At 37.5% G+C, this 23,431-nt stretch overlaps 1 protein-coding gene and 1 long non-coding RNA gene across 2 annotated transcripts; one reads left to right on the forward strand and one right to left on the reverse strand.

Moving 5' to 3' along the window:
* Positions 1-2,495: 2,495 nt before the first annotated feature.
* On the reverse strand, positions 2,496-22,872 carry LOC146489927 (A disintegrin and metalloproteinase with thrombospondin motifs 16-like). Its single transcript, XM_085120719.1, has 24 exons — positions 22,845-22,872; positions 21,345-21,411; positions 20,861-21,174; positions 19,882-20,054; positions 17,652-17,763; positions 17,357-17,443; positions 16,444-16,568; positions 14,825-14,838; positions 14,269-14,374; positions 13,700-13,831; positions 12,926-13,088; positions 11,560-11,655; positions 11,334-11,473; positions 9,413-9,479; positions 9,240-9,318; positions 8,574-8,692; positions 7,933-8,056; positions 7,257-7,349; positions 6,135-6,292; positions 5,214-5,352; positions 4,075-4,201; positions 3,323-3,536; positions 2,836-2,992; positions 2,496-2,562 (listed from the first exon to the last, which is right to left on the reverse strand). The coding sequence occupies exons 2-24, from the start codon at positions 21,394-21,396 to the stop codon at positions 2,546-2,548; spliced, it is 2,808 nt and encodes a 935-aa protein (XP_084976845.1). The 5' UTR covers positions 21,397-21,411; positions 22,845-22,872; the 3' UTR covers positions 2,496-2,545.
* On the forward strand, positions 9,938-10,839 carry LOC146489928 (uncharacterized). Its single transcript, XR_014866894.1, has 2 exons — positions 9,938-10,322; positions 10,676-10,839. It is a non-coding gene; the product is annotated as an uncharacterized LOC146489928 (long non-coding RNA).
* Positions 22,873-23,431: the final 559 nt, after the last annotated feature.

The raw sequence follows: 23,431 nt of genomic DNA on the forward strand, positions 1-23,431 counted from the left end.
CATAATCATTTAATATTACGCGAGAATTGACTTTTTAGTTCATCGTCGTGGAATGTACCTTTTTAGCCACCAAACAATTGCAAAATGTCGCGAAAGATCATCGCCTGTAATTTACGTCAAATGACTATTTTCCGTGAGATTTTATATGCACCCCCTCGCCGTACCACCTTGTCCTTCTGTAGAATTCGTGAGAACGAAAAATACAGTGGGCTTATGGTATTCATTTCAGTTGTAATATGATTGAATAAGGGGAATGTTATTTCACCACAAATAAGCTAGCATACGTACATATGTGTTATGGCAGTGAATCAAATCAAATAGGTTCCGCTATTGATATATCTGTCAACAAACCCAAACAAGCCTGTGGTACCGTCAGAACAAAAGTCAACAGACGCCATCTGGGCGTTCTTTGGTGTGTACATATTTTACTGACACGTTTATCCTAGCCGTAAGAATTACAACGTGTTAATAATGCCGAGTTTCCGACATATCGTGAATGCAAGTGTCTCCAGTAATTAGAATGCATAATGAATGATCAGAAAGAACCGTTCATTGAAAAACAAAATGTTGTTCAGTTGATACCAAATCAAAATCTCATTTAAAACTAAAATTGCACAGCATGTTGCCTAAAAGGACTTTCTAAAATGTCATTCCGAGTAACTGTAACCTCAGAAGTTATCCAGAATGTATTTATTTAACTGGAAACATTTTTTCTAAGAGAAGTTGATCTTGATGGCAGTTTTTAGATTCCTGAGTTTTTATAATTTTCAAGTTCGTTGTATTAGCTGGAGAAACTTGGTACATTCTGAAGAGAATACTCAAAAGTGAATACGGAGGGATGAACTTGAGTTTCCTCAAGAAGTCTTGGATATAATTTCGGGCATTCAGAAATTTAGTGACCTTGAAGACTCAACTCATACTTCCCAGCCAGAAAGATCTCACTCATACCTTATACAAGAGACACAAAATACCCGAATGTCTCAGTAGAACTATCAGCTTAATCACTTCCAAAATATCTTAGACAAAGTGAAATACTAATCTTGGTAGGTAGTTTCAACGACCAACGCAAAGAACCGTCCTGATCACTCTACTGTACTAGTTTCCTTCATATGCAAGCTGTTTAAACTTATACAGTATTTTTGACTTAACTGTCGCACTGTAAATCAATAACAGGCGACTGGGCGAGAAGAGTTTCGTAAAATTTTCAGTAACATTAACATTTATTAAACAGTTATTATCGTTTCGTTTGCCTTTAATTCGAGGAAGCTTCTCCAAAAGCTAAATTCTCTTGATTGTACTACCATGTAGAGGTCTTAATGTCCTTTTTAATAAACATCAAAAGCAATTTCACTATTCCCAAACAATACAGGTGTAAATGAAGCATCAAGTGAGATGTTGTGTATTGAAGTAGAACAAACAATATCTCGAAGTCTGACTGACTAGAAACCAAACGGGACTTGATCTAGGTATCGGTTAATTTTTCATTTCAGAGCTGTTCGTTTGAGGGTTAGGAGTGCCTGATCCAGTGATTTTATTGACTGAGGATAAAATGCCCGTAGTAAAGGATTGAGGGCGCTTTCGAGCTGCCCTTGCTTTTCATAAATATTAAATCATTTTTCTTTATATGTTCAGTTTAATTATAAGCATAGATGATCTACTAAAGCATGATATCAATAAATGCTCTATCACGAATTCTGTACCTTTCTAGATCTGTTACTGAGTTAGTGTCAGCAATTTACGAACTGGTGGACGACGTACACAGGTTAAACTTCAAAAAATCAATGTAATGAAGTTTCATTTTAGTGAAATACCAAACAATATTTATTTTAATCCTATCTAGACCCGGGGGCGGTGGGGTTGATTCTGCCTGCTTGAACTTTGAACCTGAATAATTTTTTTAACATTAGAGCAAACGTCATGAAACTTCAGGACTTTTAAGAAATTTATCCGGGAAAAATGTAATGTGGTCGGTTAATGTTCATTGACTTTGATGTTACCATGGCAACCAATTCTTGACAAGCAGTTTTTTCAGATAATGGAAAACCCCTTTTTAAAATGAACATTGCAACTCTTCTGTTCTTATCTCATATCAGTGTTCCTTTATTAGTTTTGATTGCTTTTCTTCAATTTTGGGAAATCCAAGATGGCTGGCGAAGATAGCCGCTATTTGGCAAGCATGACGTAATAACGACGTCATGTGACATCATCATTTGCCGTTGCGGACCTCAAAGGAACTATCTTTGGACGTAAAAACTACCAAGCCTCATTGTCATAGCTTTTATACTTGCGAAGTTATGGAGGGGAGGGAATCCTGCCCCCCATCGGCCCCAGAAAACAAAAACCAAAAAAAAATTGCCTGGTCTAGATAGGGTAAAAACAACTAGATTATTCCCTTTCGCCTATATTGATAAAAAAATAGACACGCAATAACTTCACAGAGGTTATTCCTTTTGTCTGATTTATTGTATGTTCTTAACAACCAGAAACACTTAAATGCGCAGCAGAGGTAAATTTTGATTCCATCCTTCGATGAACGAGGCCCGGATTACTCGATACTTTCGCCTGTTCAAAACAAAATACAGCAGTACATTAAACATTGCAGTTATTTCCTTAAAAGTATACTTTTCTAATATCTATGAATGAAAAAGGGAATGAACGTTAATTGATCGTATATCAAATTTAACGAGTGTAAAAACGGTACGGCTGGATGGAATACTGCACCATCGATCTACCCTACCCTACCACGTATATGTACTTTAGAGCACAAATTATTTCCTCACTTAATGTTTTGGGAATATTTTTCCTCGGAAAATCAGTTTTAAGCTCATTACTTACTACCACAAGGTTTATCTTCGTTACAAACAACGTCTGTTGGAGGCTTTATGGCATGCTGACAGAGACTTTCTATCACCGGTTGAACTTGTCCACGTTCGTCTACTTGGACGCACTCTAACTCACGAGTCATTAAACCAGCGTCGCACGTCTTAGAACACTAGAACACAACAAAAACCAAAGCTAACGGTTATAAAATGCCTCTTTCTTTGCAGAAGTATACAGATTGTTGATGGCCAGTACGAAGTAATAATTATTTGCTTGTTGTTACAGCCGAGGAATTGTATATATGATTCAAAATAGCTCACGTGACAAGTTCGCCTACATTTACATTTTTGGTCGATTTTGCTTACGTGGATGATGACAAAACCTGTACTGTTTACAAAACTAATTTTACTATTTGGTTTCGCTTTACTTCATATAGGCAAAGTTCGAACTTAACTTTGTGATATTGTTCGTTTTAATGTATCTAACAGGGTAATTACTTTACCTCCGACCATGGCAAAGGTCTCCATTCTGCCGGACACGATATCTCATTACACCGTTGAATTAGATGTCCACTGGGTTTGGAACGCGTGTCACACGACGAGTCAGCAAGTTTCTCGTAATAGGAGTCAGTGACTTGTCTTCGACAGTAGAGAAGCCGAGAATGCTCGCCATTTCCACACGTTTTGGAACACTCATTCCAACTTGTTAGGTGCCACCTTAAAGTTTACGAAATCGAGAAATTGCTTCAAACGTTGTCATTCTCTGACAACATTTCATTAAATTTAGTGGATATTGTATTCTCGGCAATATTATAACTTAGCACAATTAGGTTGTTGCGGTTGAATTGAAAAAAGTAATTTTGGATGAGTGATGTTCAATATAAGAATCAAATGGCAGTATTTCTGCTGCTGTAGATTTGTTTTTAATCAATGAATAATACTTCACTTTCCGCAGCGCCAGGAAATAAGCCAGATTTGGCGCTGACACTTTTCTTGGCCGAATTTTTTTCCACCGGTTTCAACTTTCCCACGTTCTGACCATCTGTCTGCCCCCGGGTCTCTGAAGAAGGGACTTATAATTTACTCTTCTTAAAGTTACTTGATTTTTGATCCTAAAGTTGTTTACGTGAGACCTTCCCGTTTAAATGGCTGTAAATTAAATAATTCCATTTTTCTAAAGCACGGAATGACAAAGCGCCTTGTTTCACCACGGTGCTGTCTGGTATTTTCTAATAGTTTTCATTAAGTCACTTACTCTGAAGAACAGCTTTGAGCGTTGCAGGCCTCACTTGATTCCGGTTTGGTTGTGATAGGACAGGAGCCAACTGACGCCGGAGTCTCGTCATCTAACCGAACACAGCTCACTTCTCGAGATGACACTCCTACAAAACGTCACAGTCGACTACTATGGTTAGGATACATATTTAAAGTTGATGTGAGTATCTTGAAAGAACAATCGATTCAAGATAATAAAGTTACAGTTGGAACGAACTCTTCACAAAAGTCCACAAAAAAGCGATTGGATGATATGTAGCAAGAAATTTGTTACTGGAAGACAAACGTCTGCTCTCTTGGTTGAAAAAAATCCTTTCTTGTGTATAACAGATCAAAATCAGATATCGGTCGAAATCGTCTTTTACTGCTGGATACTGTGAACACTCAACTTTATAACAGGAAACTTTTCCTTTTCAAAACATCGAAGAAACCTTTCGGGTCATCAAAAGGTTACAACTGGCTTGACAACTTCCATTTGAATTAACAAATCTGATGATTGCGTCTAAGATTCTAAATACTTTGAACGGTGTTACACGACTCAAATGTGACTCTACCATGGAATGGTTAATGATTTTTAAGAGCACTCCTCGGGAAGTTTCACATACAACCATGCATGCATCGCAATATGCCAAACCTTTTCATAATAAAATAGTACTAAAACAATTTTTGGAAAGACACGTTTCAGAGAGCTGCAAAAAAAAACCTGCCTGTTTCATAAGTGACATGGCAAAATTGTTGTTACAATGGTCATTCCCCCCACCCAACCCCCCCTCCAAAAAAATCGTGAAGCGTGAAGGATTAATCTGCTTATACTGACTTCTTTCGATTTTTATGTTACTCGTTCGTTATTTCAAGACGAGCGGCTCAATATTGCAATTGATACTCTTAAGTCGGTTTTACTCGCTCATATGAACCGGGATGAAAACGTCACTGCAAAGCAGAAATAATTGTTTAAACAAACTGAAACCTGTCTTTCTACAAATTGTTTTAGTAGTCCTTTACTTTCACAAAGTTTGGCAATTTTCGATTTTTCTATCTTCCATGGTTGTAGATGAAAGTTCCTCTTAAAGGGCGTGATCATCAAAAGGTCTGCAGCTGAAAATCGAACACTTGCATTACCTTGGCCACATGTCCTGGAGCAAGAAGACCAATCTCCAGTGATCCATTTTGAGGGAACAGCTGGAGCCGATTCATTCCATAGCAATGGTCTGTAGTATTCAAAATCCACTCCCTGAGGGGTTCCACGAATATAAATAAACTAAACGAAGAAAAGATGAGAAAAGCATAACGTTAGACAGTTGAAGTTTTGGACTTCGGTAGATTACTTTTTAAGGTGTGTTGAACTTTTCCCTTTGAAGGCATTGCTATTTTCGTTTCTTGTAGCCTTACTCAGTTGGATTATTTGAGCATTTTGTCAAATGTATTAAAGTGGGTTATATTTCCCTCGATGATAGTATATCCATTAGAGATGGTCCGTTCGTGAACTGGAATTTTTTTAACATGTCTTTCGTATCCCCTGAGGTGCCCAAAGAACGACCACCACTTGCCTTATCTTGTCCCACCTTGCCCCACCATTTTGTCAAATTTATAAGAAGTGGATTACACTTCCCTAGATATAGGTGATGTCTTATTCATTAGAGATGGTCCCGTTTGTGAACTGGATTCTCCTGTCATTTCTTTCGTATCCCAATTAAACGGAAGGCCTCCAAATGCCTAATGAACGACCGCCACTTGCCCCACCTTAGAGGCAATCTGGAGCATATAAGGGTACAGGTTGTTTCCAAGTTTGCCTCATTCCGTTTTGTCCAATCACAAGATAGAGACAGCATTCAAAAGTTACGTACTTACGCGTACAATCATTAGTTTGTCGTTCTAGTTACTATAATACCTTGCCCCAACTGCCAAGACAATTTTTTCCCTGACGAGAATAGAAACTTAGTTTCTAGTTTTAATAATTCAAAATTGCCTGAAGCATTAATATTCTAGGATTCGGCTGAGAAATCTTGAAGATAAACTCATGATTTTCAAAGGGTTACTTACCACCACCGTGAGAGGGGACTTCGTAGGTCCGTCCACAGTAATTGAATCTTTCCACATCTTTTTGTCATGTTTGTATTCAATTCTTGATCCTTCGTGATAAACCGTTCGGCTCCAGCTAGGAAGACGTATTATGTATTTCCCTTTAGGGTCCTTGATACCTATAAATTGCAGAAAATATATGTAGCATGTTAGAGCGACACCGTAATCACTTTTCGTCGTAGTTTGATGTTGAGTTTATTCTTCTCTTGTATAAAAATGTACGAATGTTTTTTTTTTTTAATTGAAAACCTTTTAAGTGGACACCCTCGGTTCGTGCTACCCCACTTCGGTGTTTCTTCCTTTTGGAGATCTAGAGGTGTTCACCCACGGGAGCCGTTCATTAACAGTGCCGGTTCAGTTGACAAGAAGTGATTAAATAATTGCTTTGGGAAAGGGTGGTTAGTTGATTAACTTATAAAACTTAATAACTGAAAAAAATTTTGCTGTCTAAGACTTGAATCAAAACATGATGAGCGGAACTTTAAGATAATTGAAGCTGGTCAATAAATTAGATTTCCTTCCGGTTTAATAAGTAAGTGAAATTCATTATGGACTTATCCAGCTTGCATGTGGATTGCATCTGCCCCCTATATCGCAGATCTAGAAATGTCGCTACATATTTCAATCTTCATTTTTTGACGTAAAAACTAAATGTTGCTGTGCTTAAAAGGCCCGGCAAACCTGTGGCGAGAATCTATCACAGACAGTTTGGCTACATTATCAGGCAAACAGAGCTCACCCAAGGCAATAACCCATGTCAATAACCAATCAATTTTAAAAAACTAACGAGAATCTTTAGTTATTTGAGACAGAGCGCTCGTCTTCACTGCGCCTTTAATCCATAGTTTTGCCAAATGAACGTGTTTTTATTCTCCCTTGATTCTCCTGCATGCTAAAAGGCTGCTAATAAAAATAAATTACATATCACCACAAGTTGTCTAAAGGGTTAAAACTTCTTTGAATTGTCACAGCCAGAATAAGCAAAAAAACAAGCATAAAAATCGACTTGTTTCTTAAATTTTATAAAATTGATCGATAATACCTCCAGTACAAAATAACAGTTCATGACATGAATGAACTTACCCAATACATTGGCCGTTTTGTCTGATCTTTTCTTGAAAATGGCTTTCGTAGTTCCCACAGGTAAAACAGCAATGGTGTCTGCCTTGTAGGGACCTGCAATAGAACGGTGGTTTTACAGAAATGGTTTATAACTTAAGGAGACCCTTAGCATTCATTGGTCTATATCTACTTGGTTAATTATGTGTTGGCTAGATCACAAAGATGGACCAGTCCGATAATTATAACGAAGTATCCCTGTCCCAAGAAAACGCCGGTCCCCTTAATGGTTCCAATATATCGTTACAGCTTTTACGATAGTCAAATGATGGTCGCTAGCTAGAACCATCAGCGTTCTAAAAAGGGACCATCCGTTGAAACTTCAAGGAATCAACGGCTCCACGTAACGGTCCCAAATTTTATAACGGAATGTAACGTTATAAATGCCAAATATCTTAAAATCTCCTTAGAGCGGTTCCTCCATTATGCAATAAACTTTTCATAATTAAAATAATGGAATTAACTTTTTTCCAGTATCCGTTGAACTGTTTTCAATAAAAAAAAGTACGCAATGAAAACATTTTAACCTAGTCGAAGCCGTTTTGCCTGTCAATTAATTGTATTAATTCTAAGTTATTTAAATACTTCTACCTCCTTTCACTATGTAGCACATACGGAATATACTGATGGATTTTCTTACCAAATTTTCGGTGATCTTTTGTGTAAGAAGATCTCTCCAAGACACACGTTTTTCCAGTTCCTCCGCATTTTCCACAGCGATCATTTTTCATTCCAGACTCCAAAACATGGTCGCAGCCAACATCCTTAGGTAAAAGCAACAAAGTGTATTTGCATTCAAAAAATCATTTGGTGTCGCATACAGTTCAAGTTATTAGGAAAAAGTTAAAATCCGCACCCAGTTTGATATTCTCGCCATTAACCATTTCAAGTGGTGAACACTATTGTATGTGTGGGTCTTGGGCGGATTTACTCCAATCGCACTTGGCATTCCAAAACGTTTAAATAGGAAGAAAAGGACAAACGCCACAAGGCGATTACACAAAATTGCATTTGTACAGACCTATACTATAAACTAAATTCGATTTTGAGACGACATTACGGCTTTATAATGACGGCTAGTTGGGAAGGAGGTGCATCAGCCAAAAGGTCGCGTGGCAGGTAATTCGACGGTAGATTAGACAAAAAGATGCTGGCGTGTTTGTGCGTTTTAGTGTTGAAGACTGCATAGTTGTAGGATAAATGTTAATTCAATTTCAAGTAATGTTAACTCCAAAAACATTGAAAAGGAAACAAGAAGAAGTGAATGGCCTTTTCCCTTACGAAGCATTTTCCACCTATGCAGATATCAAACACATCTGGCCGACTGGTACATCGTGTTCCATCAGCAACAAGTCCGTGAAAAGAAATTGATTTGCTCCTGCAGGCAAGTTTACAGGGATCTAAAATAAATAGCAAATCATTTAACATTTTTGACGAAAACAGTGAAAATTGCAATCTTGAGCCAGTTCATTAATAAAATAATGTTTCCACAATTTGTACAAGCGAGTTTTGTTTAGTTAGTTAGTTAGTTAGTTAGTTAGTTAGTTAGTTAGTTAGTTAGTTAGTTAGTTAGTTAGTTAGTTAGCTAGTTAGTTAGAAATTCTGTCAAATACGTTAAGTTCCGGCTACACCGAGTTCCAACATCCGACTCAAAATCCGACCAGCTACTGACGAGCTGATGAGCAGTATGCGATAACGATTTGAAAATATTTCCTCTTATCTTTGATTTTGTCTAATTTACCCACTATTTGCTTATAAAGAGGGTTTTCATTTTTTTTCGTCAAGAATTGACTTAAAATTCAACAACAAATCAGACCCAAGGCCAGTTTAACTCAATCATGCACGTCAGATGCCAGCAACTGACACCGTTTTTGTTTCTTTTTAATTTAGCCACAGCAAAACTGGAAAAATCTAAAGTCTTCATGGCATTACGTAAAGTTCACCTACCCGGAAGATAGTGAGCGACTCTGCCAGACTTGATTTTCGCGCATTGTGTATCACGGAACGATGGTAGTGAACATTCAACCTAAAACATAACATGCCGCGTTATTGTTAGAAACAATATGATTACGTTTTTTAGTAGATTTAAATAACAATATACATCGTTTGCTAGATCATACCTCTGAGTTGCATATTTTCCAATGACCCTTATCTTGTCCGGAACATTTCTCGCCTCCATTTTGTGGTCTGCGAAAACAAACACCGACTTGAATATTGTATTATTAGTATCAGCAACGAATAAACAAATTTCTGTACTTTTCTATTGGCCTAATGTAAGTATTTGTAGCTGAAGAGAGATCATACCTTATTAAAAGTGATCTCGATAAATGAATGAACCCACTGGCATAAAATTAAACCAAAATACATCAATTAACGACGAACATCTTCCTGATGAAAAATCCTTTTACTTTTTTTAAAATGTTTAAAATATATGCAAACATGTTACATGCGGTTAACACGTTCGCACCACCATCCGCCCGTATAGGGTTTTACACAGGAACCTCTTTCAGTATATTGAAAGTTGTTTAAGCTATAGACCGCACTTTCCAGAAGTTTACCAGCGTAATAAAACCACGCGGGATGTTGGGAGAACACGAGAAAGCTTGTAAATCACGAGCCGCAGGCGAGTGATTTACAAGCTTTTCGAGTGTACTCCCAACATCCCAAGTGGTTTTATTACGCTGGTAAACTTCTGGAAAGTGTGGTCTATTGCTTTTATGAAATAACTACTTGGACAAAAACACTTAGAAATCGGCGCTTTTTATTTTGTAACTTGATCAAGTTGTTTATTCTCTTCAAATTCATCAGTAAGGCGGGAGAACCAATCACAAATCGGGATCTATTTTGAGCATAAACCTGTTGAATCGCCGAAGGACGCATCGCAGTTTGAGCGAATGAATGAAAGTGTTTTTTAAGTTAAATTACTGTCTAACTCTCACAAAAATGTGGCTAAAAAAGGTTAATGCCTTGGCGAAAGAATGCTTTTTATCAGCAGATAGCAGTTACTGATGAAAAGCGGACAGCGGCTTGGTGAGTGAAAAAACTTCACTTGTTTTGAGCTTGGCCAGGTCTTTTTTTTCTATTGCTGGTTTGTGCATGGTGTTTTGCATGCCTTCTTGCTTAAGCTGTTTAATTTTGGCGTCAAGCATTTGGTTTGAGAGGACAAAACGTGGGTCGTGAGTGAACCTTATTCCTAAACTGTGTGGTGGTGTGTTTAGATATCTCTCAATGCCATTTCTTATTGACAGAAGAGCCGCACGGCTGTAATTTTCGCCTTCTTTATTTCTTGCTTCGGCGTAGAATTGCCTCAGATTCCTGTCCAGCTCTTCGACCGCCATTTCCGCCAGACTTACGCCAATAACCTTTTGTTTACTCCACTCTAGGTGAACAGAGAAAGAGGAATTGTGATTTGAGCAGTTAATATCAAATACCTTGTACTCGGGTTGAAGTCGGTTTTATATTGTTTTAAACGCTTCAAGTTATTTGTAAACAACTTGACTTTGGCATAACCTTCAATAAATTACAAATTTTGTACTGTTTATCAATACTGTTTGAGCCGTTTATTTTATAAAATAACAGTTTCAGTGAAAAGCCAGGCTAAAAGATTATTCATGTAATTAAAACCAACCTGTGAATACGGAAACTGCCCACTGTGTTGCCTGCTTGGTTTTTTTGGCTTGTGCATTTTCGACGATCGAGTCAAGTTCTTCGTTTTCCACATCGGCAAATCTTCTCTTTTTGCTCGACCTTTCTTCTTCTGCCTCAGTATTTAAGCTCTCCTTTTTAGAATTTGGCTCCGAATTTTTATTGTGCGACAAAAGCACATCAAAGCCTGACAATATGTCGAAGTTCGGAAAGTTTTCGTCGTGCTCGTCGGCCATTATCGAGAAATCTCCAGCGGGAGAGCAGCGGGAGTTTACCGGTACAATAGTACATAGGTTTGGCAACTCTATTGACCAATCAGAACGCGCGTAGTATGTTAGTTATTTTATAAATGAACATAAAAGCCATTTCTTACTCTCATGGGAAGCTCACACTTACGATGGCTTGGTACAAGTCCTCTGTCGGTATTGTATGCCTCCTCCACATGTTTGGCTGCATGGACTGTAAGCAGACCACTCACTCCACCCCCCATTAACTCTTGGAGAACCGTTGTCAACACACTTGCCCTGGATACACCACTAATGAATCAAATTGGATGCATGAAAGCGTTACGTAATTGGTAAAACTACTGAAAACACCAGGTTTCAAAACGATGACAACGTACATGACGTGGTCCGCAGCTTGTTCCATCGGCAGGTGCGGCCAATTTCGTGTCACAGTCTCCCCATGATTTCATGCAGTACAGAGAGCCACAGTTGGTCTATTCAGAGAGAAAAAACGCAAACACACAAACCAGATCACGAACATTTGCGATTTGCTACATGATCTCTTAAAGTAAACACCAATGTCTAAACTGGTTCACTGATACGGGCGAAATTCTAATTTACGGAAACAAACATGATGCGGTGAGGTTCCCATGACATAGCTTGAGGGAATACAATTGTGCTTCCTATATGAAGGAGAAAGCCAAGTTAAAAGATTCTGAATCCACTGCAATAACGCCACAAACTACTATTGATAGAATAAAATGGGAATCAGTTTTACTTTATTTTTATTGCTTCTTTTAAACAGGCTCTGTTCTGTTTCAGTCGAATCCAACGTTTGGTGATTGGAATTAAACACTCTCCATAGTATACTGGCATGTATGATTTTCCATACAGTTCCAAATCACTCGTCTGTTTCTGACTTTAGGGACTTTAAGAAACCACGACGGCAACGCCAACAAAAACGTCACTTGAGAGCATCAGTTCGCGTAACTTTTACTACATCTCGACTATTCCAATTCTTTCACATTGTACATGCAATGTGGCCAATCATCTATCCTGTAACAGAACAGGTGGGAATGGCGTTCAAGTTGAGACAGAGATTAGAAAATTTACGTATACCGTCATGTGGTCACGTTCTCCATCAAACCACGAATTTGGTCATTTCACGTTGTTGTTTGGCCGAGTGCAGAAAATAAATGTACCACAATTTCAAACGCACTTGCAGGGCCTTTGTTTAACTCATTATATCCCATTGTTTTGTGACGTTCTCGTTGCTGTCGTCGTAGTAGTTTCTTAGACTCCCTTTTATCTCATAAAGGTGGTACGCATGAAGACTTTTTCACAATTTGTTTTCGTGCGAGTCCTCCCGACTTCGTCGCTCGTTGGTAGCTTTTTTCGGCTCATAAAAAGACGACTTGAAGCAAGTCTGGTACGCGTGATAAGGATGCGTGAGTGTTGAAGGGAAATCGGCAGTTAAATTAAACTATCTAAAAGGGAGATAAAATATTAGAAAACAAAATACAACACGAACTCTAGATAGTTTGAAGCCGTCAGGCACCAATCACATCACCAGATTAACGAGCTGATTTTGTATTTAGAAGGGGTACCACTTTAAATAAAAATTTGTTTATGAAAAGGCAAGGGCTTGAACCTGGTAACACAATCCCTTCCTATGAAAGTTATGTAGTCCCCTATTCCTCCCGATAACTATTGAACACTAAAAATGATAAATAAATAAATAAATAAATAATTTGTTTTACTTACTCTCATTTGGTAGCAGCGTCGAAATCCCTCACCATAAAGAAATTCGCACTGTGTGTCTCCGTCAAAGACAACACCAGGTAATTCCCTACCAGTTATTGATGTGCCAGTAAAACCAGGAAGGGATATACGGGGAGGATCATCCAGACACTTAGAACGAGATCCACTGAAAAATGTGATGAAAAATGCTATATTTGTGTTTATTCTTAAATGACTTCTTGAGTAACTCTCCCTAAATATATATGTCTAAGCAATCATCAGACTGATGATCGCTTAGTGCGTGAAATTCGAGTAACTGTGTTACATTTTCTATCTTAAATTTATATGTAAGCACTTAGATATTGTATATTGCTTCTAAGGGAACGTTGAAATAAAACACATTTCCAGTACCTCGATAGAATAAACGTTTTTATTGTAAGAGTTAATGGAAATTGATTCCACAGTCACGCAGTTACGCTTTTAAGGCTCATTAAAAATAAAACGAAAAGCATATACAACAATACCACTATTATTACGTTTAAATTGTGCAGACCACGAGTGTTTTTTAACTGTCTAGTTAACCAGCGAACAAACTAAATTAACGAAACATTTCCCTTTTTCCCAGCATCGTTTGGTATATGGTTTTACAATCTTGTTGTCTCTGTTTAGCTCTAAATATGAGTGGCTGTAATAAAGGGTAAAAGAGGATCGAACAAACAGTTAAAAATACTGCTAGTGATAGATGTTCAGCAATCTATGTTACATTGTCATTCTAGTAACATCGTTGTTATAACTGACTTTAGAAACTTTTGAAGTGCTTCTCGACTGCAGTTAGACCATTTCAGAGCCCCTGTTCCACCAATTAAAACGCCGTCCATGATGTTGATTCCACTTTGGCACCCATTGTCTCCATCGTGTCTTAGACCAAAGCTACGAAACAAGAATAATACCACTGACGTGAAGACGTTAAAGTTTTTACCTCAGGTCAATACGTCAATAATGGACAATATACAATGGCGCAAGCCCAATGGCGGAACAAACAGCTGATGAGATAAGGGTTGACCAAGTCGGTCCTAATCAGAAAGGACGAAATACTACAAAAAATGCCCATGAGAACATCAGGGCTGAATATTATAAGTTGTTGCTTCGCGCTCTAAAATACATTTTGCTCCTTCCGAAGTCAAGAAAGAGTTCGTTGCTGCAAATTGAAGCATGGAAAAGTTGAGATTCAAGATTCCCTTTTAAAAGCATGTTTTTTTTTGGGGGGGGGGGGAGGGATGGGAAGGGGTCTAAATTGCCTTCAGAACGGAAGTTCCGCGAATCTTTCTAATTCAAATTCCATCCATTCCAGTTTTTATGGTACTTACTTGTGTCCAGTTTCATGTGCCAGAGTCTTAGCAGTCTGCAGTCCTTGGTATCTATTTACATTAGCAACGGTTCTGGATGAACATATTCCTCCTTGGAGAGCTAGACCTGACAAGAAAATATCAATTTTTATCGATTACATCACTGTCATGCTGAAGGATTTCTTACATTTCAATTTGGAAAGAAAGTCACCTGATAAAAGTGATGCTCAGTCGATTTTTACACCAGTAGTTACAGTTGGTACTTGAATTGTTAAAGGGGAAGTATCATGAGGTTTTTGATATCTTTTGTCAAAAATGACGAAATAAGACCTTCAATCAGCTGCCAAATAATTCTAGAATGACGAGAGGAAAGAAATCAACTCAATTCTTGAAAGGAACAACTCGTGATCTGTTCTAAACATTAGCCTAACATTTTTCAAGTTTCAATCCATACCGGCCTACTCCGTCTCTGGCCAGAGGCATTAATCGACAGTTTTATTGTCTTTGTTTCAATAAGCAAAGGAACAAAGAAACAAACAGACAAACAAACGAAGAAACACAAAAGAACAATGGTTACCTCCACCAGGACCTCTGTTCAAGAAAAACAAAGACAAATAACATAATGTGAACATTTTATCGTGAACAAATAAATTTCAAGCCGAGGAACAATGATATATTTACTTCAAGGAGGCTCGTAAGGGTTTTCATTTTTGTAGAGTTGGTGAAATGATTGAAAATTACAAAAAATTGTTTCTAATCATGTGGACAAACTAGAAACATCTTTGTAACTCAGTTGTTGGGCAATACTTTGAGGCTAGTTCTGACGTTATAGAGGTTACCATGCCAACAGGTCAGCTCTACAAAAAAGGACCTCTCATTTTCAGTTTTTGCAAATTAACTCAAAAACTAAGTCAGTGACCTACCATTTTTATTGCTTTGTTGGAAAGCACCCTACATTATTTAACTCCTCTGGAAATATGACAAGACGTTATCCAGAAGATCTTGTGTTAGATCAAAAAAAGTTTTTTTTTTCTTCTACAGAAAATTCCACTGGATAACTATCTACGAAACGTTTCTATTTGAAGTGGCATATTGAATGCTGAATCCATGCAAAAAATCAAGATAGGTCATCGCGCAAAAGTACGAGATAAAAACAAATGTTTCCTGCGGCTTTTATTTTTCAGTTCGCGCGATTTTACGCTGCATTTCCACTTCCGTGTTCTGCTTGCGCTAATTTGATAGACATTTTGTTCATTTAGCTGACGCGTACACCAGTTATAGCGTAGGTGGGTTACGCGCGTGCACGCGGCTAAAACCCTTTCGAGCCTCCTTAAGAAAAGTTGTTTAGCACGATAGCTGTATGGACACTGTACGTTAAATAAATTTGCAAGAGCCACAGTAAGACAGAGAACGGTTTGTAACTTCCGACAGCAGTTAAAAATCAGTTTTGCATATCCTCAGTTGAATTTTGAATCTGAACGACCGTATAAGATTGAATACCTCTCCAAAGACTAAGGAAGAGAGGTCGTCTAATCACCGTACATTGCAAAAAAGATTGCATTGACAGAGCAAGTTTTGTTGACAAAGTAAATTTTTAAATTAAAATATCTTTAGCTGTGAGATTAAGATGGGGTTGTAGAGCAATGCATTATGTAAGATTCGAAAAGATACCACGATAAACGTTTTTTGTTGTTGTTGTTTTTCGTTTAAAACGTAAAGATGTACAAATACTTGTTGGTCAAAACGCTGATACGTGGAAACATCAAGTCATGCGAACAAAGAAAAATGTCACACCAAGTGGCTGCCAGATATGAGAACAACGATGTTTAATGGATTCTTTCCTATTGTTAACAAAGAAACGACTGGTGAGTATATGAAACAGAAAAAGAATGCGATCAAGCACAGGCCATTACGCCTGATTCCCATTTGTGCGATAAGCACGAGATTAAATAAAATTGTTTAATTACTTGGGTTAGATAGGCACAAGCACAACAAAGAAAATTATCTTGCCCTTATGGTTGAATTTATTTTAGGATGCGTTTTTGCTTAATCAGTCACAAGTGGAAACCAACGTGAGATAGTCCGACAAGCACAATAAAAAGAACTCTACAGAAAAGAGCGTGTGTATGTGGAAAAGTGGCAATGTTGCTAACAAGTGGGAACCAGACTTTCAAACCTGTCACTGGATTAACCTACATTTGAATCAGAGAGGCCAAGTCGAAGTACTCTGGATCGTTCTTGTCATGAGGCTTATGTTTGTCTGTCCATTGGCGTAGTTTGTCCAGTTTCTCTCTGCTAGAAGAACTCACCTCCACTTGGAGCTTATCAAAAAAAAAAATAGTTAGCCTGAGAGCGCCTTGAACACCGTAACAACAATTTTACGTTTCAATTATACAATAACACGCTTTCATTTTGTGATAGTTGCTTTACAATTTACTCTCTATTAGTTTAATTTCTAATGGTGGTGTGAACTTGTCAAACGTTCCTGAGCTACGCGGTTAAATGTTGAATGAATCTTTCATGATACTCTGCAGGCGTGTGACAACTGGGAGCAAAATTGATCACAAAATAAGGTAGCATTTGAGGGTAAAAGTTTTTTTTTTTTTCTCTTTGCATAGTGTAATTTAATGTAATTGTTATGATATAATTTTACTTTTGTTATTTTATAACCAGGCTACGATGTTAATCAGTGCCGGAAACTTTCTTAATTCCGTGTGTTCATGGTTCATTATAGATTAAAGAAAAAAAGGTCGACAACTCTGCACGTAAGGGACGGACCATTAGATTAAACCGGAGGGGGGGGGGGGGGTGAAAAATTTTCGGTGCATGAATTTTTTTTTTGAAACCCACTTGTCTGCAGGAATTTTTTTCACGCCTCTGTGTGACTTTTGTTTTTAGGTACCATCGCTAGCAGGATTTTTTTTTTAGACAAGTTTCCCTTGCAGGAATTTTTTTTTTTTGGAAATTGTCATCCCCTCTCCGGTTTTTTCTAATGGTCTGTCCCTAAGATAAACCATTCTGACCTTGCCAATGAAAATTATTGACAGGCCGAGCTATTCTAAACTTACTTCTATACTAATCTAACAAGTGGTTAGTTAACAGTGATTACCTCTTGGTTGGTGACTATAACAAGTCGGCTGACGATATAATTCACTTTCAGTTTTCCGATTGAATTGTCGCGGAATGTCCCAGCAACCTACAGGAACGTAATGTGTGAACTTGAAATACTTCCAAGGGAAATTAAGGTAATAGGGATAGCTAATGGGAATCCGTACAAAAAACTATCTGATAATTATGCCATAATTTGGACTGTAATTAAACTGCAGGTAACTGTTGCTATTTTGAAGGACAGTAAACCTATGGAAGGAAACAAGAAGTAACACATTCATGTTAATAGTACTTACTATGTTTGCTAAGACTAACAGAAAATTTGTAGTCTGTTCGCCATGTTTAGCTGCCACATTCTCATCTGCCACGAGTGCTACCTGTAAGAACTTATGAGCAACAGCACCAGAACTGGTAACTTTGTTCTCATTTCTCTTGAATTCGGTAACAGAGCTTGAGAATGCATCTGAAATAACGTCAAGAAGAAAGTAAGTTTACGTTATACGTTATCAATTAAAAATCAAATGCTTAGTAATTTTTTTTTTAAGAAAACCGCGAGAAAATTACGTATTTGATTCCATATAGAGACATGAACAAACAAAAATATATTGGGCATATTAATATATTTCACTCTCATTTCTGTCAACTATATGGATTAGTTGGAAGTTTCTCTTGGCTTTTACGTTGTAAATGATTTCCTCAAACATGTGCTCGCCGGTTTGATAGAACTTGTCATGATAAATGACGCCGCTGGATTGGAGGTAAGTAATTGGAGGCCAAGTCAACAATTCCTATACATTTTCTTTAGCTTACAATTGCTTTACTAAGTACGAGTTCGTCCGCAAAGTCTGAGAAATCACGGCCTTTAGATTTAAAAAAAGGTTATAGGCTACTGAAAGGTGAGAAATTGTTCTCTATTGCTTTCAAGTTTCCGATTTGTAGGATGAAACCATGTTGTGTTTTCCCTTAAGGACGGTGCCTACTGATACCGAAGTATTTTTGCGCGGCTAATGACCACGCGGAAAAAGCAGACCTTAGCAAGGGCTATTGGAATCCAAAAAGAAAATTGGGGGTAACTACTTATTTTTTAGAAATAATTAAGTAACAATGTACGGAATGTCTTCCCTAATTGAAGCTCAGTTATCTCTGAAAAATGCACGGTTAACCCTTATTTTCTTTTTGGATTCCAATAACGCTTGCCAATATCTGCTTTTCCCGCATAGTTATAAACCGCGGGAAAATATCTCTGTTTAGCAGGCACCATAATTAAGAAGCCTGACTTTCTCGGACAATCACGAGATGCGTAGAATGTATACACAGTAACAAAAGTAGGCACCGTCCTTAAAACACCGTGTGCAGATTGACCTTTTTGGGTATCACACAATGCACGTTGAGGATGAAATAAGCAAACAATTTGTAAAAAGCAAGGCTTAATACTATGCAATACACTTATTTTAGCCCTCAGGCATATTAAGGCATGGTTAAAAGCCTAATTTTCATAAAATCAGAAAACAATCATAACATTTCGTACATTAAACAAAAAATGTCAAAATTGGTAGTTATATAAAACTTGAAGACCTTAACCGATTTTTGCTTCAAAGTGACGAGCATTTTGGTCACGTGACCTGTAAATGATCATTGATTGTTAAAGATCTTCTAAGCCAAATGGGGTATATAAAATGAAATAGAATTAAATCTTCTTTGGTGTCATACGTTTACATGTCATGGGCTTGAAATGAATTAGCCTTCTTTGCGTGTCCACATTTAATAACAGTCCTGCAATTAATGGAAATAGGTCACGTGACATTAGAAATGACTTAATAACTTCTAATAGGAATTAAAGGTACCACAATACAAGGCTAATTAATAATGTACTTTCATAGTGTAATAGTATAACACCCGAAAAGGTTTGATTATACTTTGTTTTATATACCCCGTTTTACTTCAAACATTTAAGACCTTAATCATCATTTAATGGTCACGTGACCTAAATGTCCCACACTTTAAAGCAAGAATCAGTTAAGGTCATCAAGTTTTATATTATTGCCAGGTTTGAAATTTCTTTTTTCAATTTACAAAATGTTATGATCGTTTTCTGATTTTATGCAAATTAGGCTTTTGGACATGCCTTAAGATGCCTGAGCCACTTGAGTTTTCAGTTATCCGATAAATTTCTCTGTACATTTTTATATTTTCTCGCAAACCCCAAGACTGTTTCAACCTACAAACTGACGATTTTTCATTAACATAGTTACTCACCTTTCAGCACATGGGAATATTTTTTGGCCGTGATTACTCAAACTTTTCCGACGAACTCGTACCCAACAATTAGAAGAGAATGTATGAAAATTGGTAACCTGGCCAATAGTCCCTTTCCTATCCATCCAAGAGGGTTTCGTTTACCATGACAGGGTCGTAATGTCAGCACCCTCATGCATTTACCTACTTCTACTTGAAAAAATCCGAAAAGAAGACAGAAGAAGGAGCACTTTCTTTTTATAATCTGTTGTACTGTATTTTGGTGACAACATACTACCTTTTAGTTCTGTAAAACCTGTTTTAGTTCGGTAGTTGATTGGGTCTATTGATTTTCTGTAGACAAGATGCGGCTTTGCTCCACTTCCGACCGTCACGTGTTTTGCCAAATGATCCGGAAGAGGATGTACAAACAGAGTATCACGTGATAGTCTGATCATACCAGTCTGCAAATAAAATAATAGTCATTTGGTAGAAACTTAGATACAGTGTATATTAATGGTGGCATACGCGGCCTCTAGATAAAATAAAAAAGGTAAAGATAACATTATTGTCTTCGAAGGTAAGGAAATTGCAATATCTGATAATTAAAGCTTACAAGAAGGACCGCGATTGCTATTGCACTGGATTACCCCATTTTTTCTTACTTCAGTAGCTTTTTTATTGGTTGGCTTTTGGCACAATCAAAATATAACTGTTAGCCTCTTTTTCAATATTTTTCAACCGCAGTAGTACTTTCCTAAAGTAAACGATGCTCGTTTGAGGTCCGCAATAAGAAGTGATGGCGTCATATTACATGGCAATTGCTTCATGATTGCGAAATGGCGGCCATCTTGGATCTGCCATCTTGGATTTCTGGACTTCCCCTAAAACTAACTTCAGGAAAGCGAAAAAAAATTGGTAGAAAAATGATCTGTCGAAAAGTGGTTGCAGTAGTGACATCAAATTTAATGAACACTAACCGACCACGTCAAATTTTTTCCAAATAAATTTCTGAAAAAGCCACTAAGATTCATGGCGTTTGCGCAAATATCAAAAATGTTACTTGGGTTCAAACTAATGCTAATAAAGAAATAAACCCTTGGCAATGGTTCCGGTATCTCAATGTTAATGCCTGACAACACATCAAAAGATGATTATTTGATTTCTTATTTTTCGATAAAAACTTTAAAAAAGCTTCAACGAATGAATAAATTTCCTAAAAATCAGCAATGGGAAAACTTTTTATTTTCTGGACAAAAATCTTACGTACCAGTCCTTTGTCATTGCTCAAAGCCGCCAAAGACCCTGGATCTGAGGTCTCTTCCCCAAGCAGAAATGACCCTGATTTGACCGATGTCCTTGTCACGTCACCGTTCTCGTACCTCGTTTCCAGTTCGAGGCCGGGTTTCACCAGTTGTGTGTTTCGTCTCAGTTTCAGGTGCAATTTGTTTCCAAACGCACCCATCTTGTAGTGCCATTCACCACTGTCGTGTACCTCACGCGAGTGCCTCTCGTGGAGCGTGTGCGACAGGAAGTCTCCTCTTGCATTTGACTGATATGGCTCGGTCACTTCATACTCAGGAACTTAAGAAATCAAATTAGATGATTAACATAACCCCGTTCTCCAAAATTGAGCCATGAGGATATGAAAGGAACAAATAATAAAGATTGATATATTTAACAGAAGAGCTATGTCTTTATTTGCATTTTGTTTTTTCTATTGCCTGATCTTTTATCATGAATTTTAAGCTTACCATCCGCCAAGGACTGGACGCCAAAGAATTTCTGTATCTCTGATTCTGACATGTGATGATGAAGAGGCTATTAACAATAAACATGCAGCCATTAGTTTCAGTTGCAAATTCCAGAAACTACGTGAAGTCCTGGTACAAATATGACTTCCTGGTCAACTGTGGGTTCCAGTTTGGAGGAATACCTTACTTTCAAAATGGTGGCAGCTGAGAACAGCTGTAACCATTTTGAAAGTAAAAACGTAATTTTAAATGGGGGTGGGCGTTCCAGAAGGCCTGTTCCCGTTGGTCAACGCTAAAAGTAATGTATAATACTGTCTTCCAAAACAATCCCGCTGAAATCATATCATCTGTTGTACGTATCAAGATTACTCGGAGAGTGCAACTCCCATACTAAGGCCATGTCACGAGTTTTCACAGATGGGTCTATTCTTTGAAAAGTTATAGATTACGTTTTCCACGAAGTTTAAATCTCGGTCCGCATATCGGAGAATTACGTAAATCTTTTTCTTTTGGTTAACAGAGGTCCTGTGGGGGGTCTGAATTCATGATAACTTCAATCGAAACTGGATAAACGCGTCTGTGAAAACGCTGTGACTTGTGCATTTACGCTCCGATCTAGGTAATTGGATCCTGTTATTGATCGATCTAGAAAAAAACAACCTAGTGTTGCGACCGGCTGACAACGTAAACTGCCCGTGTACGGCTTTTGAACTCCGTTAAAATCTTTTGACACTGCCCTAAAAGATAGCAAACCAAGGAAAATAGTCTTATAAGCAAAGGTCATGCACAGGCAGTGCCCTGTAGCAAGAATTAATAAACCATTGTTGTTTGAAACGTTTTCATGTTGTGTTTATCTAAGTTTTAGCATCGGAATGCCGTGACAGAAAAGCTCAAATTTCACTAAAGTACTACTTGTAATTCGCGGCCTCAAAAATTTCCTTTTGTGTTGCCCATAGCTTTGAAAGCGGTTTTTATAACACGAAATGATGCTCTTTCACGTGGTGTAAATCTTTATCCTCAACGCCATGTACCAGTTGATGATTTTAGCCCCGCAAATTTGTCAATTTGGCATCACGAGAAATCGCTTAAAAAATTGTAAATATTGAAAAATCTCTTAAATATTTAATTTTCACTTCAGATGAGTAACATACCACTCATGATGTCTATAATTATGTATATTATCAGACTGGATGTATTTCGTTTGGAACAAAACTGGTTTGATTTTTAAAACAAGGTCTACGCAACATGTGGTGTCAGACACCGAAAACCCGGTTCAGGAGCGGTGAATTCAAGATCATAGCCTCACATCAAAAATAATTATCGGATCGAAGTAAAACATGTATTTCTTGCAATAGTTTACCGTGGGCTATGTTGTGAATTTTTTTGAGAATTTTGAATTTTTCGCTATTGCACACCTCTGGTTGATATTTACAGACATCCGCTCTTAAATCCGATGACATTGTCTTTACCTTACTCTAAAAAAAAAAAAAAATAAATTACCTTGTAATTCTCAGGTAACGCTGATCCTGCAACTGGAACAAACTCCAGCAACCCTGAACAGTATGAAAAAATACCATTTAAAATGTTCGCACTACGCTACACCGGCCTTCAAATGTAATAAGTTCTTCAAAATAACGAAACAACGTTTGAATTTAGAAGACATGTTTCTGATACTTCAATATCCATCGTCAGTTAAAGCCTAGGGTGTTTAAAAATTTGTGGCCGTTTAGTAAAGCAGATAACGAGGACGTACTAATAATCTGTGAAAATATTACTTAATACTTTTGGGACCCTTGTATTGAGGCCTAAAAAAATTTAGTGAATTGCAAAAGAAAGTGGTACGGATACCAATCTTCAAATTATTATATAATACCAAAGGGATACAGCGAAATACTTCTATAAAAGAAAACATGGTAACGATAACAAGAAAGCAGTCAAGGTAGGAGTCCAAGATGGAAAAACACCCTCCACAACATCTTCCTACAAGACTCTGAACCCTGTAAAAGTTTGTAGGTTTGAGAATGACGATCCGAAAAATCGGATCGGATCGTTGTAGGTCATACCGTTTCGACGGAAAAAGCAGGTCT

This window comes from Pavona decussata, unplaced genomic scaffold (genome assembly GCF_977016875.1).
Source record: "Pavona decussata unplaced genomic scaffold, jaPavDecu1.1 SCAFFOLD_2, whole genome shotgun sequence".
Classification (NCBI taxonomy): Eukaryota; Metazoa; Cnidaria; class Anthozoa; order Scleractinia; family Agariciidae; genus Pavona; species Pavona decussata.